Source organism: Periplaneta americana, chromosome 9, assembly GCF_040183065.1.
Source record: "Periplaneta americana isolate PAMFEO1 chromosome 9, P.americana_PAMFEO1_priV1, whole genome shotgun sequence".
Taxonomy (NCBI): domain Eukaryota; kingdom Metazoa; phylum Arthropoda; class Insecta; order Blattodea; family Blattidae; genus Periplaneta; species Periplaneta americana.
The window spans coordinates 116782476-116805159 of record NC_091125.1 but is presented as its reverse complement, the minus strand read 5'-3'; the positions used below and the strand labels follow the sequence as shown (position 1 = coordinate 116805159).

At 35.8% G+C, this 22684-nt stretch overlaps 1 protein-coding gene across 4 annotated transcripts in view; it reads right to left on the bottom strand.

Annotated features, from left to right (window-relative positions):
- The window catches only part of LOC138706411 (kinesin-like protein CG14535), a 572747-nt gene that overhangs the window by 516860 nt on the left and 33203 nt on the right, over nt 1-22684 (bottom strand). For all 4 annotated transcript variants that reach the window (XM_069835685.1, XM_069835681.1, XM_069835683.1 and 1 more), the window contains exon 2: nt 11273-11828. In XM_069835685.1, coding sequence (XP_069691786.1) covers nt 11273-11316 — 44 coding nt within the window. In that variant the 5' untranslated portion in view covers nt 11317-11828. The remainder of the gene's footprint in view (nt 1-11272; nt 11829-22684) is intronic.

Sequence of the window (22684 nt, the reverse complement as noted above, 5' to 3'; positions counted from 1 at the left end):
ATTGCAAAATTGTAAAATATTGTAAAAATTGTAATTGTAATTGTAACCTCTAAAATTTGGACTTGTTCCGCATCTTAAAGCTTCATTGCTGATGTGAGATCTATGGAATATAATAAATGAAATGAAAAAAATGAAATATCCAACTGTCTTCAAGCGATCGAAATAACGAAAATGATCTGCAAATTTGACTATTTCTTTAACTCCAAACCAGCAGATATCTTCAGAAGCGGATTCGGAAAACTACTCCAGCATTGCCAGATATTAATAAATAATTTAAGAGAATATATTACTGATTAATGTGTACCTTTTATTCATCTCAAATAAAACTTTCGTCACAGCGAAAAAAATGCTACGGACTTTTGTATCAACACAATACAAAGAATTGAGAATGGATTATTATAGAGCAACGTGTTTCGCATTTATTAATCTTCATGAATATAGGAATACTTTACATATAGTAAATCTACTACATGTTGATATCTATTATAATTCTCCCTTAAGATATCTTCGCCTTTAAATCTATCGTTCCAGATGAGGCTTGAATGCTAGGTACCCGAGTCCTGATACAAGCACGACAAGCAGTACACCACTGAGAATAACAACAGCACAGAATGCATTTAGTTTAGTTCTCATGATTCCCATGAGTGCAAGAGGCGTGGAGGCATTATGAGAGCAATAACACACATCAGCAATCCAATACACGACCTGGGTGTGAACCAACGAAGCGTTTGTACAGGCACAAGCAGACGAGCCCTGCATTATAATGAACAGCAAATTAAATCTATTCTTCTAGGCTGCCACGCTTTTATTCTATCTTTTATAAGCTTTCCTAACTATCGAATATTAAACAGTAACAAAATCAAATAATACAATTTTATCATCTGAACGGTAATAGTGTCAGTTTCAGAGTTAGAGTAACCAGTATTCACTCAAGTCAGTGTAAGTAGTATTACCAGTAGACAAAAACGTATTGTGGCAGGTTTTCTTGGAGATTTCCCGTTTCATAGAACAATTCTACAACTTCTGCAGAATTCACAATGCAGTATCAATGGGACACTGCTGTACCATTTTGTCTTTCCCAGAAGATCAACAGTAAAAGACAATTAATGCTAGATGACTCATTAAATCAATTTTTCGCAAAGCATTTTAGGCGTGAAACGTCTATATTTGACCTACCAGGAGAGAAAAATTATAACATTTTGACATGAAAGGTTTACTCTGACGTCAATCGTGGTACCAAGGAAACAGAAGCTTAAGATTAACGTCCTGCCTCGAGGTTTTCCACACGGTCCTCTCCCTCATGTGTTAGCTGTTAGCCCTGATCACGTAATATCTATTATATAATTTGAACTGGTAATGGAAATTACGGGAAAACGGCTGAACGGATTTCAATAAATGACCCCTCATTTTGAAGGTTGGAACCCTAAGTTTTTCAGAAAAATAGTAGTTTTCAGCGAAATGTCAATTTGCCTACATCATTTTCCTATTTTCCAAAATTCATCCTTCGTCAGTTTTGAGAACTAATTAATTACATTTCAGAATAAAACAAAACACGCACTACAATAAACATTAGACTATTACACGAAGGCCATGACCTGCAGGATTGCTGACATATTTAGAGTTCAAATTCAATTTGTTATTAAAATCTTCAAGACATACTAAAAAATAATTTACAAGTCTGATTCTGCGGTGTGTAATTTTCTGAGTACAGCTGTATATTGGATATTAAAATCTACAAAATTTGAGGTGGTTTGATGACATTATTACCATTAGAAACGAGATATTATTATAGTTAATGCCATCATGTGACTATTTTTAATTAATTATACGTGTTAATGCTATATTGATGATATGGAAGTGAAATGTTTTGGGGTTATATAAGAAGCTGTAGCGAATATCTTAAATTAGATCTTCATTTCTGTAATTTACTGAGTGGCGGCTATTAAATAAAACTAGAAAACTTACGTAAGATGATATTGTTATTAAAAATCAAATATTTCTATAGTTATTAATTAAGTGGGATAGGGTCTTTTTCATATACTTAATAATGGTGTGGTGTAGATATTTATATGCGTCATTCTCTTCAGTATTGGTTCAAGAGAGCGAAAAAATATAGTTCCTAAGGAAAGATCAAAAGGTATTACTTACTGATAAAATAAGAGGCCTACAAAATTTTGTAGTCTTCCGATCATTTCAGCAAGATCTCTTAGCAGGATAAAATGATTTTACCGTCTACATTTCAAGCTATACCAAGATTCTATGTCTATTGTTCGAAAGCATAGCAAACCTGGCTATTTTTTTAACTTTCACCTACAATACACAATGACCTGCATGAAATAGCTGTTGCTTTACTCCCACATGAAAAACCCACTGATCGTCCTGACATTGTTACTTGCGTTTTCGCGTTGAAACTCAAAACCTGAAGGTGAATAAGTTCAAGAAAAAGTATTTGGCATAAAAAAACATTCAGAGGGAATATGCATCATTATCATGGAAGCAAATAACTTTAAAAATGTCTCTTATTCTTGAAAATAAAACTGAAAAATTTTTATTTGAACGTCTAATGAACTTAGTTCGCAGCACTTGCTGCACAAGCCACTAGTATAATATACATATAACAGACTCGACATCCCCATGTTAAAATCGGTAACAAGTGAAAGAGAACAACCGCCAGGATCGCCACCGTCGATTGAGAACCACCGCTAGATGGAAGTACAGTTGCTCCATGCAAATCAAATGAAAGTTATGGCGTAACTTCTTATAAAGTAGCTAGATGCCAGCATAATGCAATTGATAAAAGTTGTTACTGTCAAAGCATATAAGACTGAGCAATCTGTTATACAGAGTGAACAATAAGTATGGCATATTAATAATTTAGTGAATTTCAATTTTACAAATAAAGTTTTATACAAAACTGTTGGACATAAACCATATCATATTATGCCAGTGTTCGAAAATAGTTATTCAGACATACAGAATGTGACATTAAAGTAATTTTTTAAAATAACACCCTGTATTAAAATTTACAAATTCAGAGTCTTCATTAAATTTTACGTATGAATGCGTATAAAATTTACTCATTCACTCGTTTCTTTTTTTTTTTTTTTTTTTTTAAACAATTTATTGAACTTCCTTTGTGGACTTAAAACTTGAGACAAATAAATATGTAAAATCATGCTGAGTAAGCCATAAACTGAACAAAACACTATGACTAACCAAACTTCATCACAGATGCCTAAAACGAGAACCATTCACAGCCAAAAATATTCCAATCTATCACAAAAATAGTCCATTGTCTTCCTTACAGTTACATGACCGATCTGTTCCATCTCATATCTGCAATGGACTGCTTTCGTGATAGACTGGGATATTGTTTGGGTGTAAATGGTTCTCATTTTTACCATCTGTGATAAAGTAATGTTTTATTTAGTTTTATGGCCTACTCAACATGATTTTACTACTTATTTATCTCAAATTTGAAGTTCACGAAACAAGTTTAACAAATATTTAAGAGACAAGATACGGGAGAATGGGTAGAGCTTCTATGTATTCATACGTAAAATTTAATGAAGTTTTGAGATATGTAAATTTTAATATAGGGTGCTGTTGAAAAATATATTATATGCATTGAAAAAAAATTTTAATCGAAGTATTTTCTTACGTTTCATATAATAGGCTATATTATTCAAAACATAATTTACACAATGTAAATGTAATAATCAGTTTATAATAATTCAGAACATAATTTACAGACTGAAAATGTAATCAGTATATAATATACGTTATTCAGAACACAATTTACAGACTGAAAATATAATAATCAGTTTATTATATAATATATTCAGAACATAATTTACAGATTGCAAGTCACAAAATAAACAACATCTAAAGACCATTTCTGCACAGTAATGTCGAACTTCTGTAAATAAGGCACAGCACAGACAAAAGGTGGTAACGAAATGGCGGAAATCTGTCCTGTGATAACGTGATATTCTTGTAGAGTGGCGGGCGAATCGGGCGGGCGTCCAGGAGCTACGTGCCGCTCGCACGCGGATGTGGATGGACTGCGAAATCCGATCCCGCCTGCGAAGTGCGGTAGACGAAACAAATACGTAGCTGGCTCTACGGCGCTACAAACGCAGAAATAGGAACAGACAAAAGATGTAACAGGGTCGAGTAACAAGCAAATGATTATAGTGAAGCAACGGTTGAGTAAGAACTTGGAAACAGAGGTTTCAAAAATTTATCTCATCAATCTCATATATATCAGACAATGTACTCATGTCCTGTTGTTGAGAAGCTTTCTGCTGCCTAAGCTACAACTTAGCATAAAGAGTCGCTTCAAGATTATTGAGGAGTGAAAGTATTCGAAGCTTTAGATTAGCACGGAATATGCAGACCTGATTTTCGAATACGGATGATCCAATGGGAACAGTAGACAAGCTCACAGACTGTATCGGTAAAGTACCCACGTAGGAGACATCCGGCCCATACCATCTTTCCACGAATGTTCCAAAGGTTAAGGGAAGAAGGGCACGTGGTGCGAAATCACAATTCCATTTCCACACAACTATTTTTGCTTATAACTTTCGACTCAGTCATTTCCTTATCTCAAATTGATACATGTGCCCTTCCCCATCATTCCTGAAAGTTTGTAACATCAGCCCGGAAACATCTGTATAAATAACTACATAAATAAATACGGTACATATATAAATAACTACATGAGTAAATACGGTACTTACATAAATAACTACATAAATAAATAAGGTACTTATATAAATAACTGTACATAAATAAATACGGTACATGTATAAATAACTGTACATAAATAAATACGGTACATATATAAATAACTACATAAATGAATACGATACATATATAAATATTTACATAAATAAGTAAAAAATAAATAAATAAATGAAAAAGTAATAATAACGCAACAACACACGAATTGCATTATATTTATTTCTCTCTCAATCACATTTACGATCATTAGAAAACCAATTTCTTAGAAGTATCAATTAGGCCCTATCACAACAACATCCATCCGAGAGTATGAATGTTTCACGAAATTACAGGGATTCTATGAATCCAGTCACTATTTGAACTAGATGTATTTCTTGTTCTCGATCTTGTTGTCGAAGTCCAGTTAGCATATGTTCTACAATAACAATATGGTACAGAAATAAGTGTAACACATTTCAAAACTGTGACAGTGTCACGTATAATTTTATTTTCTTTAAATTCTATATCTAAATATAGGCCTATACACTAGCTGAAAAATGTAGGCCTAATATTCTAAACGGAGAAATACTAAATTTATTCAATTGATGTATTATTTGATAGAATTCACTCACGATTGCTATTTTTATCTGAATGTCGTAGCTTTTTCTCTTCTTGGTGAATGCCTTTACAAATTATCTACGTAATATTTCTTCACATGCTGTTATGTCTCACTGAATACGTTCCATGTTGTGTCCAATTTTTATATACAAAAAGTTGATATGTACGCCACTGAACGTTATGGACAACAATTCCACAGTCGAGTGGATATATGCAACCCACTCTGTTTGCCTGCCATGATCTTGCAAATATTTGCTCAAGGCGCCGACCCCAAGAGAGGAATTAACTGATGAGGCAGCTGGTGCAAATCATCCATCACATGATACCACCACTAGCACATCAACTATAATAATAGCAATAACAATAATTATAAATATAGAAACTAGGCCTACACAAAACGTAATGATGTAATCGATCTCGAAAATAACAACTGGCTCCGGACCTTGAATTTAGCGATAAATATATATCTTTTAAACGTTAAACTCTCACAGAAAATGAACAATTCAAGATCTACTATCGAGCAAACTGGCTCAATAGTTGAACACTGAACTTACATTCGAGAGGTACCGGGTTCAAATCCCAGGGACGGTCAATCTGACCGGATTTTATAGAGGTTTCATTGCTCATAAAATTTTCCATAATGTCTGAGTAAACATTACCGGCAGAGGAGGAGAGAAGTATAATTGCTATTCAACCAATGGCAGATGTCTCATTCCACGCTTATCTTGAAGTTGGTCGGAGGTAGAACGCTTCACATCGCCCAACTTCAAGACAGACGTGGAATGAGACCTCTTTCATTGGTTGAATAGCAATTATACTTCTCTCCTCCTCTGCCGGCAATGTCTACATCTCCTGTCAGACATTATGGAACGAAGTATAGGAACTTAGTTATTTGAAGAAAGGTAGATGCTGGAGTGGTTCCCATTTCCACTATGACATACATAGGCGTATTTGCTTCGTAAGATATCAGTTTCTACTCATTGCACATGGAGGTCACGTAAACTGACATGGCCGCTAGATTTTACGTGAGTAAGCGGACTAACCAATAGATGATAGCGATCCAACGAAGCCTATCAATAAGTACAACTCCAAACAGACTGTCGACAATCGCGAAATGACTAAATTTTTATAGATGGAAACTAGAGATGAACAAAACTAACTGCCGCTCTCGCTCGCTGTGTTCGTTGCATTTGTCTTTCGAGTCTCGTCTCGTCTCGTCATTCTCTCTGCGCTTCGAGTCTCGCTCGTCATTCTGGAAATGGCATTTGGTCGGCGTGGAAAGATTTCGTAACTTTGAATAACATAAATCATTGAAATAAATAACATCACAAATGTTTAAATGAGACAAAAAGATAAAACAGAACAGTATCCTAGTTATCAAAATGTTCTAGTTATATTATATATTACCTATGGTTGTATAAAAAGAAAAAAAAATCAAATAAATTTGTATTTCTAAGAAACATAAAACATAACGTTAATATCTTTTTACTTGAGATTGCACATTTGATCTCAAACATATTAAAAATAAAATCCTAGCCTTTTAATAAGGGCCTAGTAATTAAATAAAGACTGGGTAACGGGTTATTATACACTGAAAGGTAGAGATGATGTTTCAAATAGGCTACTCGATTGTTTATACATATATAACAGTTACCAAAGTAGATAAAAGTTCAGTCAGGTATAAACAACTGTGGTGATTCAAGGCTGCTTGACGTTCGGAACTTCGGGAGTGATCAATCTCGACGTCTCGAAACACTAGCAGTCTTTACGTCAACGTCGCGACATAAACAACATTTCCATGCGGGTTTTCGGCTTTGCGGGCGCTGTTACTCTTGCTTTCTCGATCGTTGTTCTTCTCTAATGGAAACGTTTTAACTAAGATACCTGACTTATCAGTGTTGGGTCTTCACTCACGACAGAAATTGAATTTAGACAGAGGCCAAAAAAAATATTGAAGTATAAAATCCCATTGCATAAATAAAAAATACGTAATTAGATTACATGTCAATGATTCCCATCACGTAATAGTGAACCTCACATTTTCGTATACGGTGCCACTATTCATCGCCAGTCACTTCGATACCCTCTTTATACTTAAGTCAACGCATAGTCCCATTTTGCTCTCTTGTATAGTACAACATAATGAGCTCTTCCCTCCTACACTTATTATACTATCTTTTGCCTAATCACTACTAAGAACTATTTCTAATACTCGCAATTTCCCACAGCGTTACTACAATAGCCTACTGAATACCTATTTTCATCATCCTCTAACTAATTAATTATATCAACTTTTTTTTTCTATATTTCTTTTCCTCTAACTTTCCTTATGTCCTAATATCTTGAATAAAATTTTTACGATTTTCCACACTCTTTTCTCGATCTTCAACTTTCCTCGTTCTATCCTTGCCTAATACTTCTCACTAATCCTGCTTCACAATAAGTTCGTTTTACCATTCACTATTAGCTATATCCTCATTTTACTATCCCTATTCCTTATTAGGACTTAATATCTTTAACTTCTTCTAAATACTAAACTTATTCTAAATACTAAAATATATATTATCTCTTTCTTGACCTTCTACCCACTTCAACATCTATCTTTATATCCTTCTCTACTAATATTATTTATCCTAATCATTGTTTCACGACTGTAACAGGTTCGTTTTCTTTTCACTAATACCCACGGGCACTTTAAACTCTGTTTCCTCGACTAGTTCACTGACCGCACGGTTTCAACTCATCACTGTTTGCTTTCCTTTATTTTACTTGTTCTTCTTTCAGTATGTTTCACTATCCTAGCTTTTCTCTCCCGTCATATTTTCGCCTATAGGCTAATCCATGTCTCTATTGACCCATTTAACACTTCACTAGTCTCCTTAAATCCTTTATCCTAATTATCCATGAATTAATTAGAATAATAGTAGGTGCCAAATGTAGGGAATCGTGTAGGACCATTTAAAAAAAAAATCTGCAAATAATTCCCATGGCTTGTCAGTATATTTTTTCATTAATAAACTTTCTCGTATGTGATCGTAAAAACTTTGTAATTAATTTAACAGTTCATAGTATAAATGCGCGTAAAAATGACTTTCATACTCCATCGGCAAGTCTATCGTGCTATCAAAAAGGAGCGCGTTTATGGCAGTAAAACTTTTTAATAGCCTCCCTATAGATATAAAAAATGAAACTCAAAACATAAGATTATTTAGGGCCAAATTAAATAAATACCTAATTTCTCACGCCTTTAATTCTGTAAGTGAATTTACGACATTCAACAACGCTGCATGAATATTTGTCTTGTATTAAGTATTGATATTAAACCTTTCTGTTATACTAGTAGATGATATTGTAAAACTCTTCTGTAGGCTATACATTTCAACTAGATTGTGACTGTAATTAAGATTTTATAGTACTGTTAAGTTTATTGACATGTTCCATATTCTAGCTGGGAATATCATGGAATGTAAATAAATACAATACAATATAAACTGGTATTTCTTTCACAGACCTTGGCAACCTAAACAATGACTTTATTCAAAGCAGTGAATTAAACTTTTTAAATTACTCTCACCATGACAACACACACATTAGCAACAATAAAATCCATACATTCATTTCTAATTCACGAACAATACATTACAAAGAAAGGGCATACAATTAAAATTAAATTTAGATACCAGCAAAGAAAAAAAATATTGTGCAGCACACGAGAGTAAACAGATTATACTCTTTCATACTATAAATTACTATTATATAATTTATCTAGTAATTAGAATATAAATATTTTTTTAAGAAGTTATTACTGAAATTGTAAAATAATAAATTTTATTTTAGAAGATTTGTCAGTAAATATAAACAAAATGTTTTCATTTAGATAAATTATTATACAGATTATAAACAATTATCTACGGAGAATTCATCACAAAAATAAAAAGAAACAAGTTCTGTTTAATAAGTTACGGTTATATATAATTATAAACAATTCTGAATACATAATACCATATAATTACAAATAATATTAATTACTCGTAATACGGAAAGGTTTTATGTTCGGAATAAAGGGTGATATTTTGTCGAGGCCATCATACAGATGGAGAAAGACTAGACATAAAAAAGGCAAAACGTCGACATTTCACCGAGAAAGTTCGCTCAGACGATAGAGTTTGGGACTCGCAATCGGGAGGTCCCGGGTTCAAATACCGTAGCCGGCCATTCTGACTGGGGTTTTTCATGGTTTCCCTCAGTCATAAAGGCAAATGCCGGATTGAAAATGTACATACCATGACTCATCACCACCTCAAACACCAATATCATCAACATTAATCAAAATCTAAATAAAAAAATCAGTTATATCAACACAAGCCATCTACAACACAAATAGAAATAGGAATCAACAGTAGTAACGATGACCTACTGGTATACCCACAGTTCCTGAACACGCGATATGACACAGATGTTAAAGCGTGTATAAATAAACTTAACAAAAAAAAGTGACATCTCTAGTAGTGTTACCCGTTCAGATGTTTAACAAAATACAGGATGCATTGATTAAAAGAGATCAAGTTACTATACAGCATGGAAGCATATTTCGTTAAGGAACTCACGTGCTGCGACGCTTCGTTTCAGTGAAAGAAGGAATTACAAGTAGGGATAAAGTAAGTAGGTATGTGCAAATAACAAGCGATTTTGTGTCACATGATTCTGTGTGTTAATCCAGACAAAGAAAAAATATGTACAGAAAAATGAGACCAACGACGCATTGAACTGCACTGACCACTACAACAGAATGAGTGCAGTACAAGTACTAAACTAGTAGTAGTATTAGTATTAGTAGTATTTATTTATTTAACCTGGTAGAGATAAGGCCGTCAGGCCTTCTCTGCCCCTCTACCAGGAGATTCCAACTACAATATGAACAATAAAATTACAATTAGTATTAAATTTATAATTACAATTACAAATAACATTACAATTAGTATTAATTTACAATTACAATTACAATAAAATCAAAGTACGAAAAGATTACCTGAATAATTAAAGCTAGATAATTTATCATAGAGAAACAAAGAATATTTTATATTTACTGAATTAAAAAAAAAATTAAATCTAGAATAACAAAATTGTATAGTGATGAAATTACTGAATATTGAAATATTTTGTGATAGATTAAAGAAACTATTTACAAGAAATCAATTACTGACCAAGTGCCTAGTAAGTTTTCGTTTGAATTCAATTTTATTTCTACAGTCCCTGATGCTAGCAGGTAGACGAATAACACGGATAACAAGAGGTCGTACCAATGGAAGTAAACAAATGTGCTATAATCGATACCAAATGATACTGGGCTCCGGACGTAAACAAACCGAGTGATAGTAGTAATAACGTACCCTTCTTTGACTGAAGAGAGTAATTATCCGTTCCCGCCTTCTTGCAATGAAACGAAGCGACGCAGCCTATGGGTTCCTTAACAAAATATGCTTCCACGAAGGTTATCTATCTTCTCCCTAATTTTGTCGGTCTAATTTAGAGACACCCTGTATAAACAGTCGGAAAGTAATTATCCTAACGTCCTGAAATAAACACACGTATTTGTGGACATGTGCAGGATCAACATTTATTATATTTATTAACTCAACTAAAAATTGAAATTACCCACTTACACAGAAAATAAATGTGATAGGTTGAAACACATCCACAGAACTATGAGTACGTCTATGGGTACGCGAGCCCCAGTTTCAGAAACATTGTCACAAATATTATAATGTAGTGACAGCCATTACTCACTGTGAAAGTGCTACCACCACCTCGACCTAAACAGATCCATTGGACAGCTTATAAGTCTGTGCAATTACGAGACATCTGTTTATCACGTGATAGAGCGTTGCTAGGCAATCAAAGACACAGAAACTGCAGATCGACTTACCTTGTGCTGCTCGTCGATGTTTCTTTGTTTGCAGTAGGTTCCATTTCTTAAACTGATATCACTGATCGGGATATGAACAGCGTTCTCGCGCCTCGACAGCCATCTACATCGGTGGTCATCTGACTCGAACCGGAAGCACAGGGCCCTTCCTGCCGAGTTCCGTCTTCATTTTTAAACAGCTGATGCACTCATTTCACTAAAGAATGTCAGACGTCAAATTATGCAGATTTCGCACAGCCCGGATATTGGGAGCTGTCACACTGAACGAATCGGTGCGCGTTAAGTTCGTTAGCTTCCTCGATGAATGGCTGTTAACGTGACGCAACAAACATCAAACACTTTTAGTAACACAAACTTTCAGCCTCAGTCTTGCTCTGTCGGTCGATGGCTTCTCAACTGAAGAAGAGCGGTTCAATTTGCACGATATTTTTAAGGATAAAGACTAGGTGAAACAGGTTTTTCTTGCAGTACTTCGGTTTGTTTACTGAACCTGGTTTCTGCTATAAGAAGCCCGGACTTCTGTGTAATTATTATTTTACTTCTTGTTAATTCAAACCTAGAAAGCATACATAATATTAGCCAATTAATAATTACCATAAATTCCTTTACCGAAAGAGCTATCTATTCCTGAAAGCTACTTGGCAATAAATATGAAACATTAAAATGGCGAAACTCACATTTCGTATTTTCTAAAATAATTGTTGCTATTTACATTTTATAAGGAAATCTTCTGCAAAATAGGTGGAAACCCCGTTGAAAATTTGCACAAGTAAATATTGTGCATATGAATACAAAGTGTAACAAAAACATTTTAAGCCTTGGACTTAGAATATTCGCGACCAAATGCAGAAATGATTACACATAATCATAATACTGTATTTAAATTTTCCAAAACCTAATGGTCTGGAGCCGTACTAGGTTGCTTATTTCCGCTACCACTTTATCTTACCCAAGAAATTAAATCTGGAGAAAAATCGTTGAGATATATTACAAGATTGTAGCTATTATGTGTTTTTCATTTCAAATAAAAACTAATTACATTTTTACTAAGAATTTTTATTTCGTGCTCGCGGATAAATTTACTCGCATGTATTGAATATAAGCAAAATCCATCCAATAATTCAGAGGGAATCGCTATACACAGACAGACTCTGTTCAAAACAAATTTTTCAATACCAGTGATATTAAAAAAAGTAATTCCGTGAAAATCTCGAAATCTATGTTTTGTAGCACCGTAGTACATTATCTTATACCCCGTATAATGAGAAATAATTATTTTGTATATAATGCTGAAGTTAGGTTTCTCAACTACCTACGCGCTGAGTGGCAAATATCAAAGACTTGTATGCCCGAGTTTTTAAAATCGACTCGCTCTCATTTCCAGGTGTTAATTTGTTTCACTTCAATTCAGTAATTCGATACTACTATTATGTTCCTATTATTTTATTGGCAGCCACTGGCGTCGCTCAGGCAGTATCGCGTTTGCCTGCTGATCCGAGGTTGCTAGTTCTTTCCATGTGTGATCTATCATGAGATTTTTTTTTTTTTTTCAAAATCTGAGCCAATCTTAGCTTCGAGATCATCAGTATCCCCAGTCGCTTGGTACAGACACCATTCTTCACAGAATCCCCTCCTCCCAAAAGGGGTATGCGCCACGTCTGGAGAATTTGGAGACCATGTATTAGCCCACCATGGCTGCAACAGTCGGTGTTAAGTGTTTTACTATTAATGTATTACAGTCTTCAATAAATTGCCTACTTATTAAAAAGTTTTTGAAGGGCAAAGAAAAAAAAATAGAACATAATTAATAGAATTTGTCCATATTCATACCTCCTCCTACCCAATTGATGAACCGTTTATGATTGCAAATTAAAGTAATCTATTTATCATTAATAATGTATTACATATTTTTGTACAGCTTCTATTTGTTTCACATCACTAAACTACAATGCTGATGTAATATCTATGGAATACATTAATGTAATGTAAGCACATTTATCGGATATGAACTATAATGATAGTAGCCTATATGTGATAAGTGTGTTTAAGTAGGCTATCTCAGAACAAACAAAGAATACAGATTTAATTGCAAAATACGTTACAAACTTAAACTAAAGAAAAATTAAAAGTAGAAGCAATAGGAATAGTTATTGAACTTTCATGTAAACAAGTCTGTTACGTTGACCACACGACTGGTCCGCAATTGATATACAAGTTGGAAGTAATGTCTGTCAAGAGATATAACTTAAGCATCAGCTAGAAAGAAACTGTCTACTTATATTATCTTACAGATGTGTTAGAATCTGGTTCTCAAACCCTAAAACTCGATTTCAGCTTCATTAAGACATCCGTTTGCGATCTCCTTCAGAAATGGAATTTTCCACAATGCCAAACTAGCCAAGTCCCGGAAAAGGTTTCATTGACCATTACTGCTGCAATCCCTAGCTTAATTTACTGAAGCAAAATTTGAATTAGCTATGAGAAAAAGAGAAAGAAACATATCCAAGTCGTGAAAACGGCGTTTTCTAAGAACTATGTAAGGATGTAGAAGATCTTGTCACAACAAAGATACGCGATCTGAAATTAACATACAGAAAACAACAAACAGACGACATGCTAGCAGGCAAGTTTTCGAAGAGACGCTGAAAGTACAAAGAAAAGTTCGAGAAAGATCAATAAAGATATGAACACCGGGAAGATTACGTAGGTAATTTATCTATGAAATGTAGTCGTCGTCGATAGTTCGGTGGTTAATGTGTTTATCTCTGGATTCGAAGTGTCTTGAGTTGAAGTCCGGTCAGTAGAGATAAAATTCTTAAGTCTTCATTCGGAAAGAAATTAAAACTAGGAGAATGTGTCATAGATTTCAGATCCGTGAAAGAACGTTCCTCATGCAAAATAAATCATCACAGGTAATATCACAAAGCGCGAGTGAATTATCGAAGAGATGAGAATTTACGTGATATTTGAATATGATTATTTCACAAAATATAATAATAGACAAATAATGAACAAAAGAATATAACATAATTATATTACTCCGTACTATTAAATATGATATTTAAGATGCTAACTTTAAGGTGTTGAGATGTATAGCGAAGTAACAGCCGCCAACAGTTGGATTGCAAACAAGAAAGGACTTTCGACTAGTGAATGGATATCTAGCCTGAAAATGACAGTAAATTTAGCAGCTGTTCGTTCCGTTCCCGGCAGATCTCTCGACGGTACCCGGTGCAGACATGGCTGGCCGGAGATTGGAACTTTAGCACACGTCTTGGGATTCTGTGAACAGGGATTGCTCTTGAGGAACTCTAGACACCATCTTGTAAGATCCAATATTGCTGCCGCATTAAGAAATAAGGGCTGGATAGTAGAAGAAGAAATCTCCTGTCTAGCTGAAAATGGGTCAACGAGACGAGTCGATATTTTAGCGTACAATGCTCACACTAAACAGATCATCATTGTGGACCCCACGATACGTTTTGAAGTAGAATGTCATCACTCAGCCGAGGTCCACCTTGAGAAGAAGTCGATCTATGAGCCTACAGTCAACTATTTCAAACTGAAATATGCCTTAATTCACGTTGAGGTATTCGGTTTGCTCATAGGTGCTCGAGGGACTATACCAGCTTTTTTTCGAAGAATTTCGACGGCAGTTTGCTCTGCCAACATCTCTCAGGGATGACATTGTGATAATTGTGTTAAAAAAATCCTGCCAAATCCTAATTAATCACATGGTGCCACATTAATAGCAATTGTAATCTTTCACGCCCTTTTCTTTGTTTCCCTTCTTTAAAATTTAATATCTTTGTTTACATATGTATAATAATTTTTTTAAGATGTACTGAGTCCGTATGGGCTATCCTCAATGGGGGGCAGTTTAATATTATTATTATTTTTATGTTATTTTCATTAACGTCACGGTATTTTAGTAGCTAGAGCGCTGGCCTTATAATCCTGTGGGCCCGGGTTCGAACCCAGCATACACCCGACTTATAATTTGTGTTGGGCAAACTCGTGGTCTAGGTAGCACAAGGTTTTCTCCGAAAGCTCTGGTTCCTCCTTGGTATCCCAACAATTTCCATAATCATCTTATCCCATAGCGGGTATAGCGTAGACCAGCTTCCTATGACGCACCAAGGGCAACGAGTCTGTCGGTAAATTGGTCTATAAAACTGGCTTCATATGGGTGAATGACGAACACTTAAGTACATTCTTATATTTTCCACTGATTGTCATACCCTTAACCTCCTGCAATATGAAATTCACACATAAACATAAACGGCAAAATTAAACAAATATTTGAGAATATGTAATTTTATTTTGAACTGGGTGCCTTCATTTAGTGAATTATAGACAAGATGAGAACTCTTATGTTATTTTAATAATATGATTTCGCGAATATATTTATACATAAATTATGCCATACTGAACCAGATTTTATTATAAATTAAGATATTTAATACTTATTTTATAGCATGGCCGTCACGGCACACTGTATTATTAAAAAGACAATGCACATATTTAACATTTAAATATGAAGTGCGACAAGATAGGCCTATTAAACACTCATTAGGTGCGACAAAATTGTTTTGACAATATTGCAATTGATAGTTGCCTTTTATTAGTTAAAACTCAACAGATTCTTACACTCGATAGGTGCATTGGCACAAGTGGGAAATAGTTGGAAAAAGATATATCGTAACACCAAATCCCTTGTTTTGTGTGCATATATTGACAGGTCAAAATTATCTGAAACTACATTTGACTCTATTCATATACGTCTATGACGGGCAAAGCAGAAACGTAATAAGCAGAAATGTTCAAGAGATCTTAAGAGAAACCGTAATCATAAAATATTTTCATTTATATGCTTGCGGTACAGAAGATGATGTTCTCATCAGATTTTAGTCTCGCTCGGACAGTACAGTTTTTATGAGTAGTAGCCAAGAGTCGCCCAGCAATTGGTTCATTAAAATGTGCGGTTTTCGGTATTCAATTGTCACTCATATAGCCGAACTACCAATGAATAGAAGCGGGCGGAAAAATTGAACCAATTAATGTGAAACGTATAACACTTGATGCAGTCGTGATTGATTTATTCTTTTTTTCAGCCGCAATGTGATAATTTGTCAATTATGTTGCAACTGTCACTCTTTACGAGGGGAACACGAGCGAGACACATACAGGGCGAGAGCGGGTTGCGTGCCACTCGTTGGTAACTTCATTAGGAATGATTTGCGACGCAAGCCTTCCGGACTTGAATGTATTATTCTACAAAGTTTCGGAAAGTAATAGAATACTGTAACAATCCATTACATACTTTAATGAATATATACGTCATTCTTATTTTCCATCAACCATCGCCGTCATCTCCACCAACTATCGTCGTCGTCATCGTCACCATTGTCATCTCCACCAACCACCGTCGTCAGCTCCACCAACAATCGTCATCATCTCCGCCAACAACCGTCATCATTTCCACCAACCACCGTCGTCATCTCCACTGACCGTCGTCATTTCCACCAACCACCGTCGTCATCTCCACTAACCGTCGTCATTTCCACCAACCACCGTCGTCAGCTCGACCAACCACCGTCGTCATCTCCACCAACAATCGTCATCTCTGCCAACCACCGTCGTCATCTCCACCAACCACCGTCGTCATCTCCGCCAACAACCACCGTCACTTCCACCAACCACCCTCATTTCCACCAACCGTCATCTCCGCCAACCACCGTCGTCAGCTCCACCAACCACCGTCGGCATCTCCGCCAACAATCGTCGTCATCTCCGCCAACAATCGTCGTCATCTCCGCCAACCACCGTCATCTCCGCCAACAACCGTCGTCATCTCCGCCAACCACCGTCGTCATCTCCACCAACAACCGTCGTCATCTCCACCAACCACCGTCATCTCCACCAACAACCACCGTTATTTCCACCAACCGTCATCACCACCAACCACCGTCGTCAGCTCCACCAACCACCGTCGTCATCTCCACCAACCACCGTCGTCATCTCCACAAACCACCGTCGTCATCTCCACCAACAACCGTCATCTCCACTAACAACCGTAGTCATCACCAACAACCGTCATCTCCACCAACTGCCATCGTCATCTCCTCCAACCACCGTCATCTTCACCAACCATCGTCGACGTCATCTTCACCAACCATCATCATCTCTACCAAGCATTGTCGTCAACTCCAACAACAATCATCATCATTATCGTTGCCATCGTCGTAATCGTTACCACCACTGTCGTTCTAATGGTTACTATCATCGTCGTCATTTTCATCATCTCTGCCAGGGACTTGGGTCTCGGCTCTTTATTCTTGTCGTTTTAGACATTCAAAAGAAGTATTAATTTTTAATACAAGATGTTACAAAAAATCTAACTGAAATGATCATTTTAGATTATATTTTTATGTTATGTGTCACAATAGACGTTGTGTTGCTGCCATGATTGCACGGATCTTTGATAGCATGGAGTACGTAGTAAACAATGACAGATTCCATGTGGGGCATATATTTGTGTAAATATGGTCAAACAGAGCTTTTAGTTTTGTACTCTGGTTACTTTCAGTTACCCTTTATTTGCAACATCTTGTACATGATAAAACACATCGCAGGGAATTCAGGTAGATTAATTTCCACAACTGAAGTTCAGTAGAATCACTCATAAACGTTACCACTATGCAATAACACAGTCTAGAGCAGTATTCATAAACAGTGTTTTGAGGCAATCATGTCAAGGATTCGGATACACAGCATGCGTATACTCGCCTCTCTAAGCGCTAATGTGTATTTTGTGAATATAGCGAAGTATGCCTGAGGAGGGATTTTACCAACGTGCTATAGGATGTTCACTCTATTCGTTTCGCATTAAAAATTCTCAGCAACCGCATATTGGAGAGAACTTCCCCTTAATTTTCCGTAACATCTCACTGTCTCTCTAGGCAGGGTAAGTCATTATAAGTAATATAACACCATAAAATCATTGTTCCTCCAACTTGTGTAGGCGTAGTGGATGGTGCAGATGATAAACACATACATTTGTCTCAGTACTACTTATTGCGAGATTAATTCTAGTGTATTGTAACAATATTCGTATATTTCTATAGAATCTTACTGAGGCACAGGAATGCTTAACCCCTGCATGGTTTTAATAGGGTTGGCTACAAGCTGTTTAAAATTCCGGGCGCCGCGTAATGGAGTCGATCATGAGATTTTATAACCAGATTATTACGTTCGAGTGGGGGTGAAGGTCTGCTGAACACTTAAGGGGTGGATATTAGTACATTGATTGCAGTGCACGTAATTATATCTGTTGCACTCTACAGCCCCACTTCAGCAAGGGTTGCAGGGTACCGACCCAAGTTTAAATTCATAACACAACTGTTTCTCAATACGATTATTCAAGTTTGTTTTTATTTATTATCGGATAAAAACGTTATTTCAGGCCCATTTTTGTGTATACCTTCATGAATCACCCCCCCCTCGTAAGTGTGAACCTTGTGAAACGTATGGAAGTGTAATGAGAAAGTTTCTGTTACCGTCACGCTAATGTTTGGCAAGTTAAGGGAATATAGAACTATCTCGACAATGTTAAATTATGTCTTATATAAGGAGTTTTTTCTTGTAAACTGTTTAAGATAAACAACCAATTTTTTGGAGCTCATGTACACGTAACTTGACTTTATCCCGAAATGGTAATATTTCTTAAATTTATTTTCTTACTGACAAATCATTTTTCATCATTCGTATATTTTTTCGACGACTTTCAAAATACATTATCCTCTGTAACATCTCCAAAATTTAACAAATTTCAGAAACACTGTTTCAGTATATGTGCAGGTAAAACATCATCCAAATAGACAATTCTGGAAAATTTCAGCTTTCTAGATTAAAATATAGAAGCTGAGTAAAGCTTCTTTTTCTATAAAAAAAACTAAACTACAGAAAATAATCATTAAAAATAAGACATATTGTATACATACACTAAATTCTTCGCATGTCGTAATTAGGCCTTTGAGATGGGCAGGGCATGTAGCACGTATGGGCGAATCCAGAAATGCATACAGAGTGTTAGTTGGGAGACCTGACGGAAAAAGACCTTTGAGTAGGACAAGATGTAGATGGGAGGATAATATTAAAATGGATTTGAGGGATGCGGGACATGATGGCAGGGATTAGATTAATCTTGCTCAAGACAGGGAACTATGGCGGGCTTATGCGAGGGCGGCAATGAACCCCCGGATTCCTTAAAAGCCATTTGTAAGTATATAAGTACATAGACTACGCCCACTCCTTCGAAAATCGGAAAATTAACATTAATATAACTGTAGTATAATCATAATTATGTTATATATAGGGACACCCGTTTTCTGCAAATTATTTTTTTTTCATGAATTTCTCCTAATTGGGTCAGGGAGCTAAAGTTATCATAGGTATGAACGAGACTCGGTCATATCTATAAAAATAATTTTAACTCTCTTGACTCAATTAGCTGAAATTTGTATAAAAAATCATTCGTAAAAATCAGGTGTACCTTGTTATATACCAGAGTACCATTTTAAACAGGAAATAAAGAATAAACTGAAAAAAAAAAATCCGCCAAAATTATTTGCGTTGAAATAAAAACTTGTCTATTCTTACCTCCTCAGAAAATTGAAAAATTAATATGGTTACAGCTTTAGTACAGTCATATGTGAAATTGAATATGGGCGGAGTGATAGTGGGAGGAAGAAGAATAAAGAACATAAAATTAGCTGATATGGCGTTGTTACCAGAATAGGAGATATTAAGGGATATGCTATTGGAGCTAAGCGGTAGCTTTGAGCAGTATGGGATAAAGATAAATGCAAATAAGACGAAGATCATGGTCATAGGAAGAAAAATAAAGAAGGTGAATTTGGGAATTATAAATGAGACAGTAGGACAAGTGAACAGCTTCAAATACTTGGGATGTACTATAAGTAGTAACATGAGCTGCTGCCAGGAAGTCAAAAGGAGGATAGGAATTGCCAAGGAAGTTTTTAATAGAAAGAGGAGCATCTTCTACGGACCTCTGGAAAAAAGAAGTAAGGAAGAGACTAGTTAAGTGCTTTGTATGGAGTGAGATATTATATGGGCAGAAACATGGTCATTACGACGAAGTGAAAAGAAGCTAATGTATTTGAAATGTGGATATGGAGAAGAATGGAACGTGTGAAGTGGACAGACAGAATAAGAAATGAAGCTGTGTTGGAAAGAGTGGGTGAAGAATGATGCTGAAACTGATCAGAAAGAGAAAAAGGAATTGGGTGGATAACTGGCTGAGAAGAAACTGCCTACTGAAGGATGTACTGGAAGGAATGGTGAACGGGAGAAGAGTTCGGGGCAGAAGAAGATATCAGATGATAGACATTAAGATGTATTGATCGTATGAGGAGACAAAGAGGAAGGCAGAAAATAGGAAGATTGGAGAAAGTTGGGTTTGCAGTGAAAGACATGCCCTTGGGCATAACATTGAATGAATGAATGAATGAATGAATGAATGAATGAATGAATGAATGAATGAATGAATATGTGAAATTGACACTTTAAAGAGAAGAAACCAAGTAATAAATTGGAAAAAAAATAAAAATGAAAATTTCGACTCAAAATCCAATATCATTCCCCCAAATATTGGTGTAATATGAAATAACTTACATTAAGATAGACTTGTTTAACTTGTGAAGTGAAATGTGTAATAGTAATATACGATTCACATGGAGGTGGTGGTGGTGATTATTATTATTATTATTATTATTATTATTATTTCGCTTAGTCGTTCATATAGTCTATCTACGTATTTAAGACATCTGACTCGTAGTAAAAGTTGCCATGGTTTCAGGCCGACTATCCAGACGAATTTTTTAAACTGATCAATGATATTGTATTTAACAGACACTATTTAATATTTGTTGTGGTCAAATAATGGTGTGGAGTTTTTGGAATATTGTTAAATAAATACACATTAAGCAAGGAACATTTCCTATTGAAATGGAAAAAAGTGAAGCGAAAACAAGTGAATATAAACATTAATATCAGCAATAATATCTCTGTTATGCAACCACTCCGCTTCCAACAGCTCTCATCCTGCGCAGCATGGGACGCAAACAAATGACTGCAGTAATCAGGACGGGGAGCCACCTCATCCCCTGCATCCATTAACGGGTTCCAAAAACAATTTATTGCGGTGGGCTGCTTATCTGGTAATCTCTGGCGCATGGTGTTCCTCACTCAAGCCCACACATATTCCATACGATTCATATCTGGGGAGCAAGAAGGCCGGCCCATTACTTGATACCCTGCCTCCTTCCAAACCAGTGATGAACACCATGAGCAAGGTCAACGTGATGAGTATCTCGGCACAATTCAAACTATTTTCCACGATAGCTCATCATTATGGAGAGATCAGGATGTATGTAGAATACGTCTTCTCGTCTTTATAATTAGTACCAGCAGAACTTCGTTAATTGCATACGATGAGGTAAAAATATTGAATAGCAGAAATATTTGAAATGAAATTATTAGTCTTCGATTTTGTAGACATATTAATTTATAAAAAGGCATACGACTCGGTTAAGAGAGACGTTTTATGTAATATTCTTATTGAATTTGGTATTCCCAAGAAACTAGTTCGATTGATTAAAATGTGTCCCTGTGAAACTTACAGCAGAGTCTGTATAGGCCAATTTATATCTCATGCCTTTCCAATTCACGGCGGGCTAAAGCGAGGAGATGCACTATCACCTTTACTTTTTAACTTCGCTCTAGAATATACCATTAGGAAATTTCAGGGTAACAGACAGGGTTTGGAATTGAACGGGTTACATCAGCTTCTTGTCTATGCGGACGACGTGAATATGTTACGAGAAAATCCACAAACGATTAGGGAAAACACGGAAATTTTACTTGAAGAAAGTAGCGATTGGTTTGGAAGAAAGTCCCGAAAAAACAAGGTATATGATTATGGATTATGTCTCGAGACCAAAATGCTGTACGAAATAGAAACATAAAAATTGAGAACTTATCTTTCGAAGAGGTGGAAACGGATGATCGTCATCCCTATAACCGAGGTGTGTTGTAGTGTACTCTACAGACTTTACAGAATAAAAGCCATCGGCGAAGCTCGATCCTAAGTGGCGCTCGTATATGGGTTTGATTCCCGCTTGGGCTATTACCTGGTTGGGTTTTTTCTGAGGTTTCCCCCAACCGTAAGACGAGTGTCAGGTAATTATGGCGAATTCTCGGCCTCATCTCACCAATCCAATCGACGCTAAATAACACAGTAGTTGATACAGCGTCATTAAATAACTAAAAAAACATATAGAATGAATAGGTTTCATTAAAAGTCACGTTTCCCTTCATGATGGCAGTTCG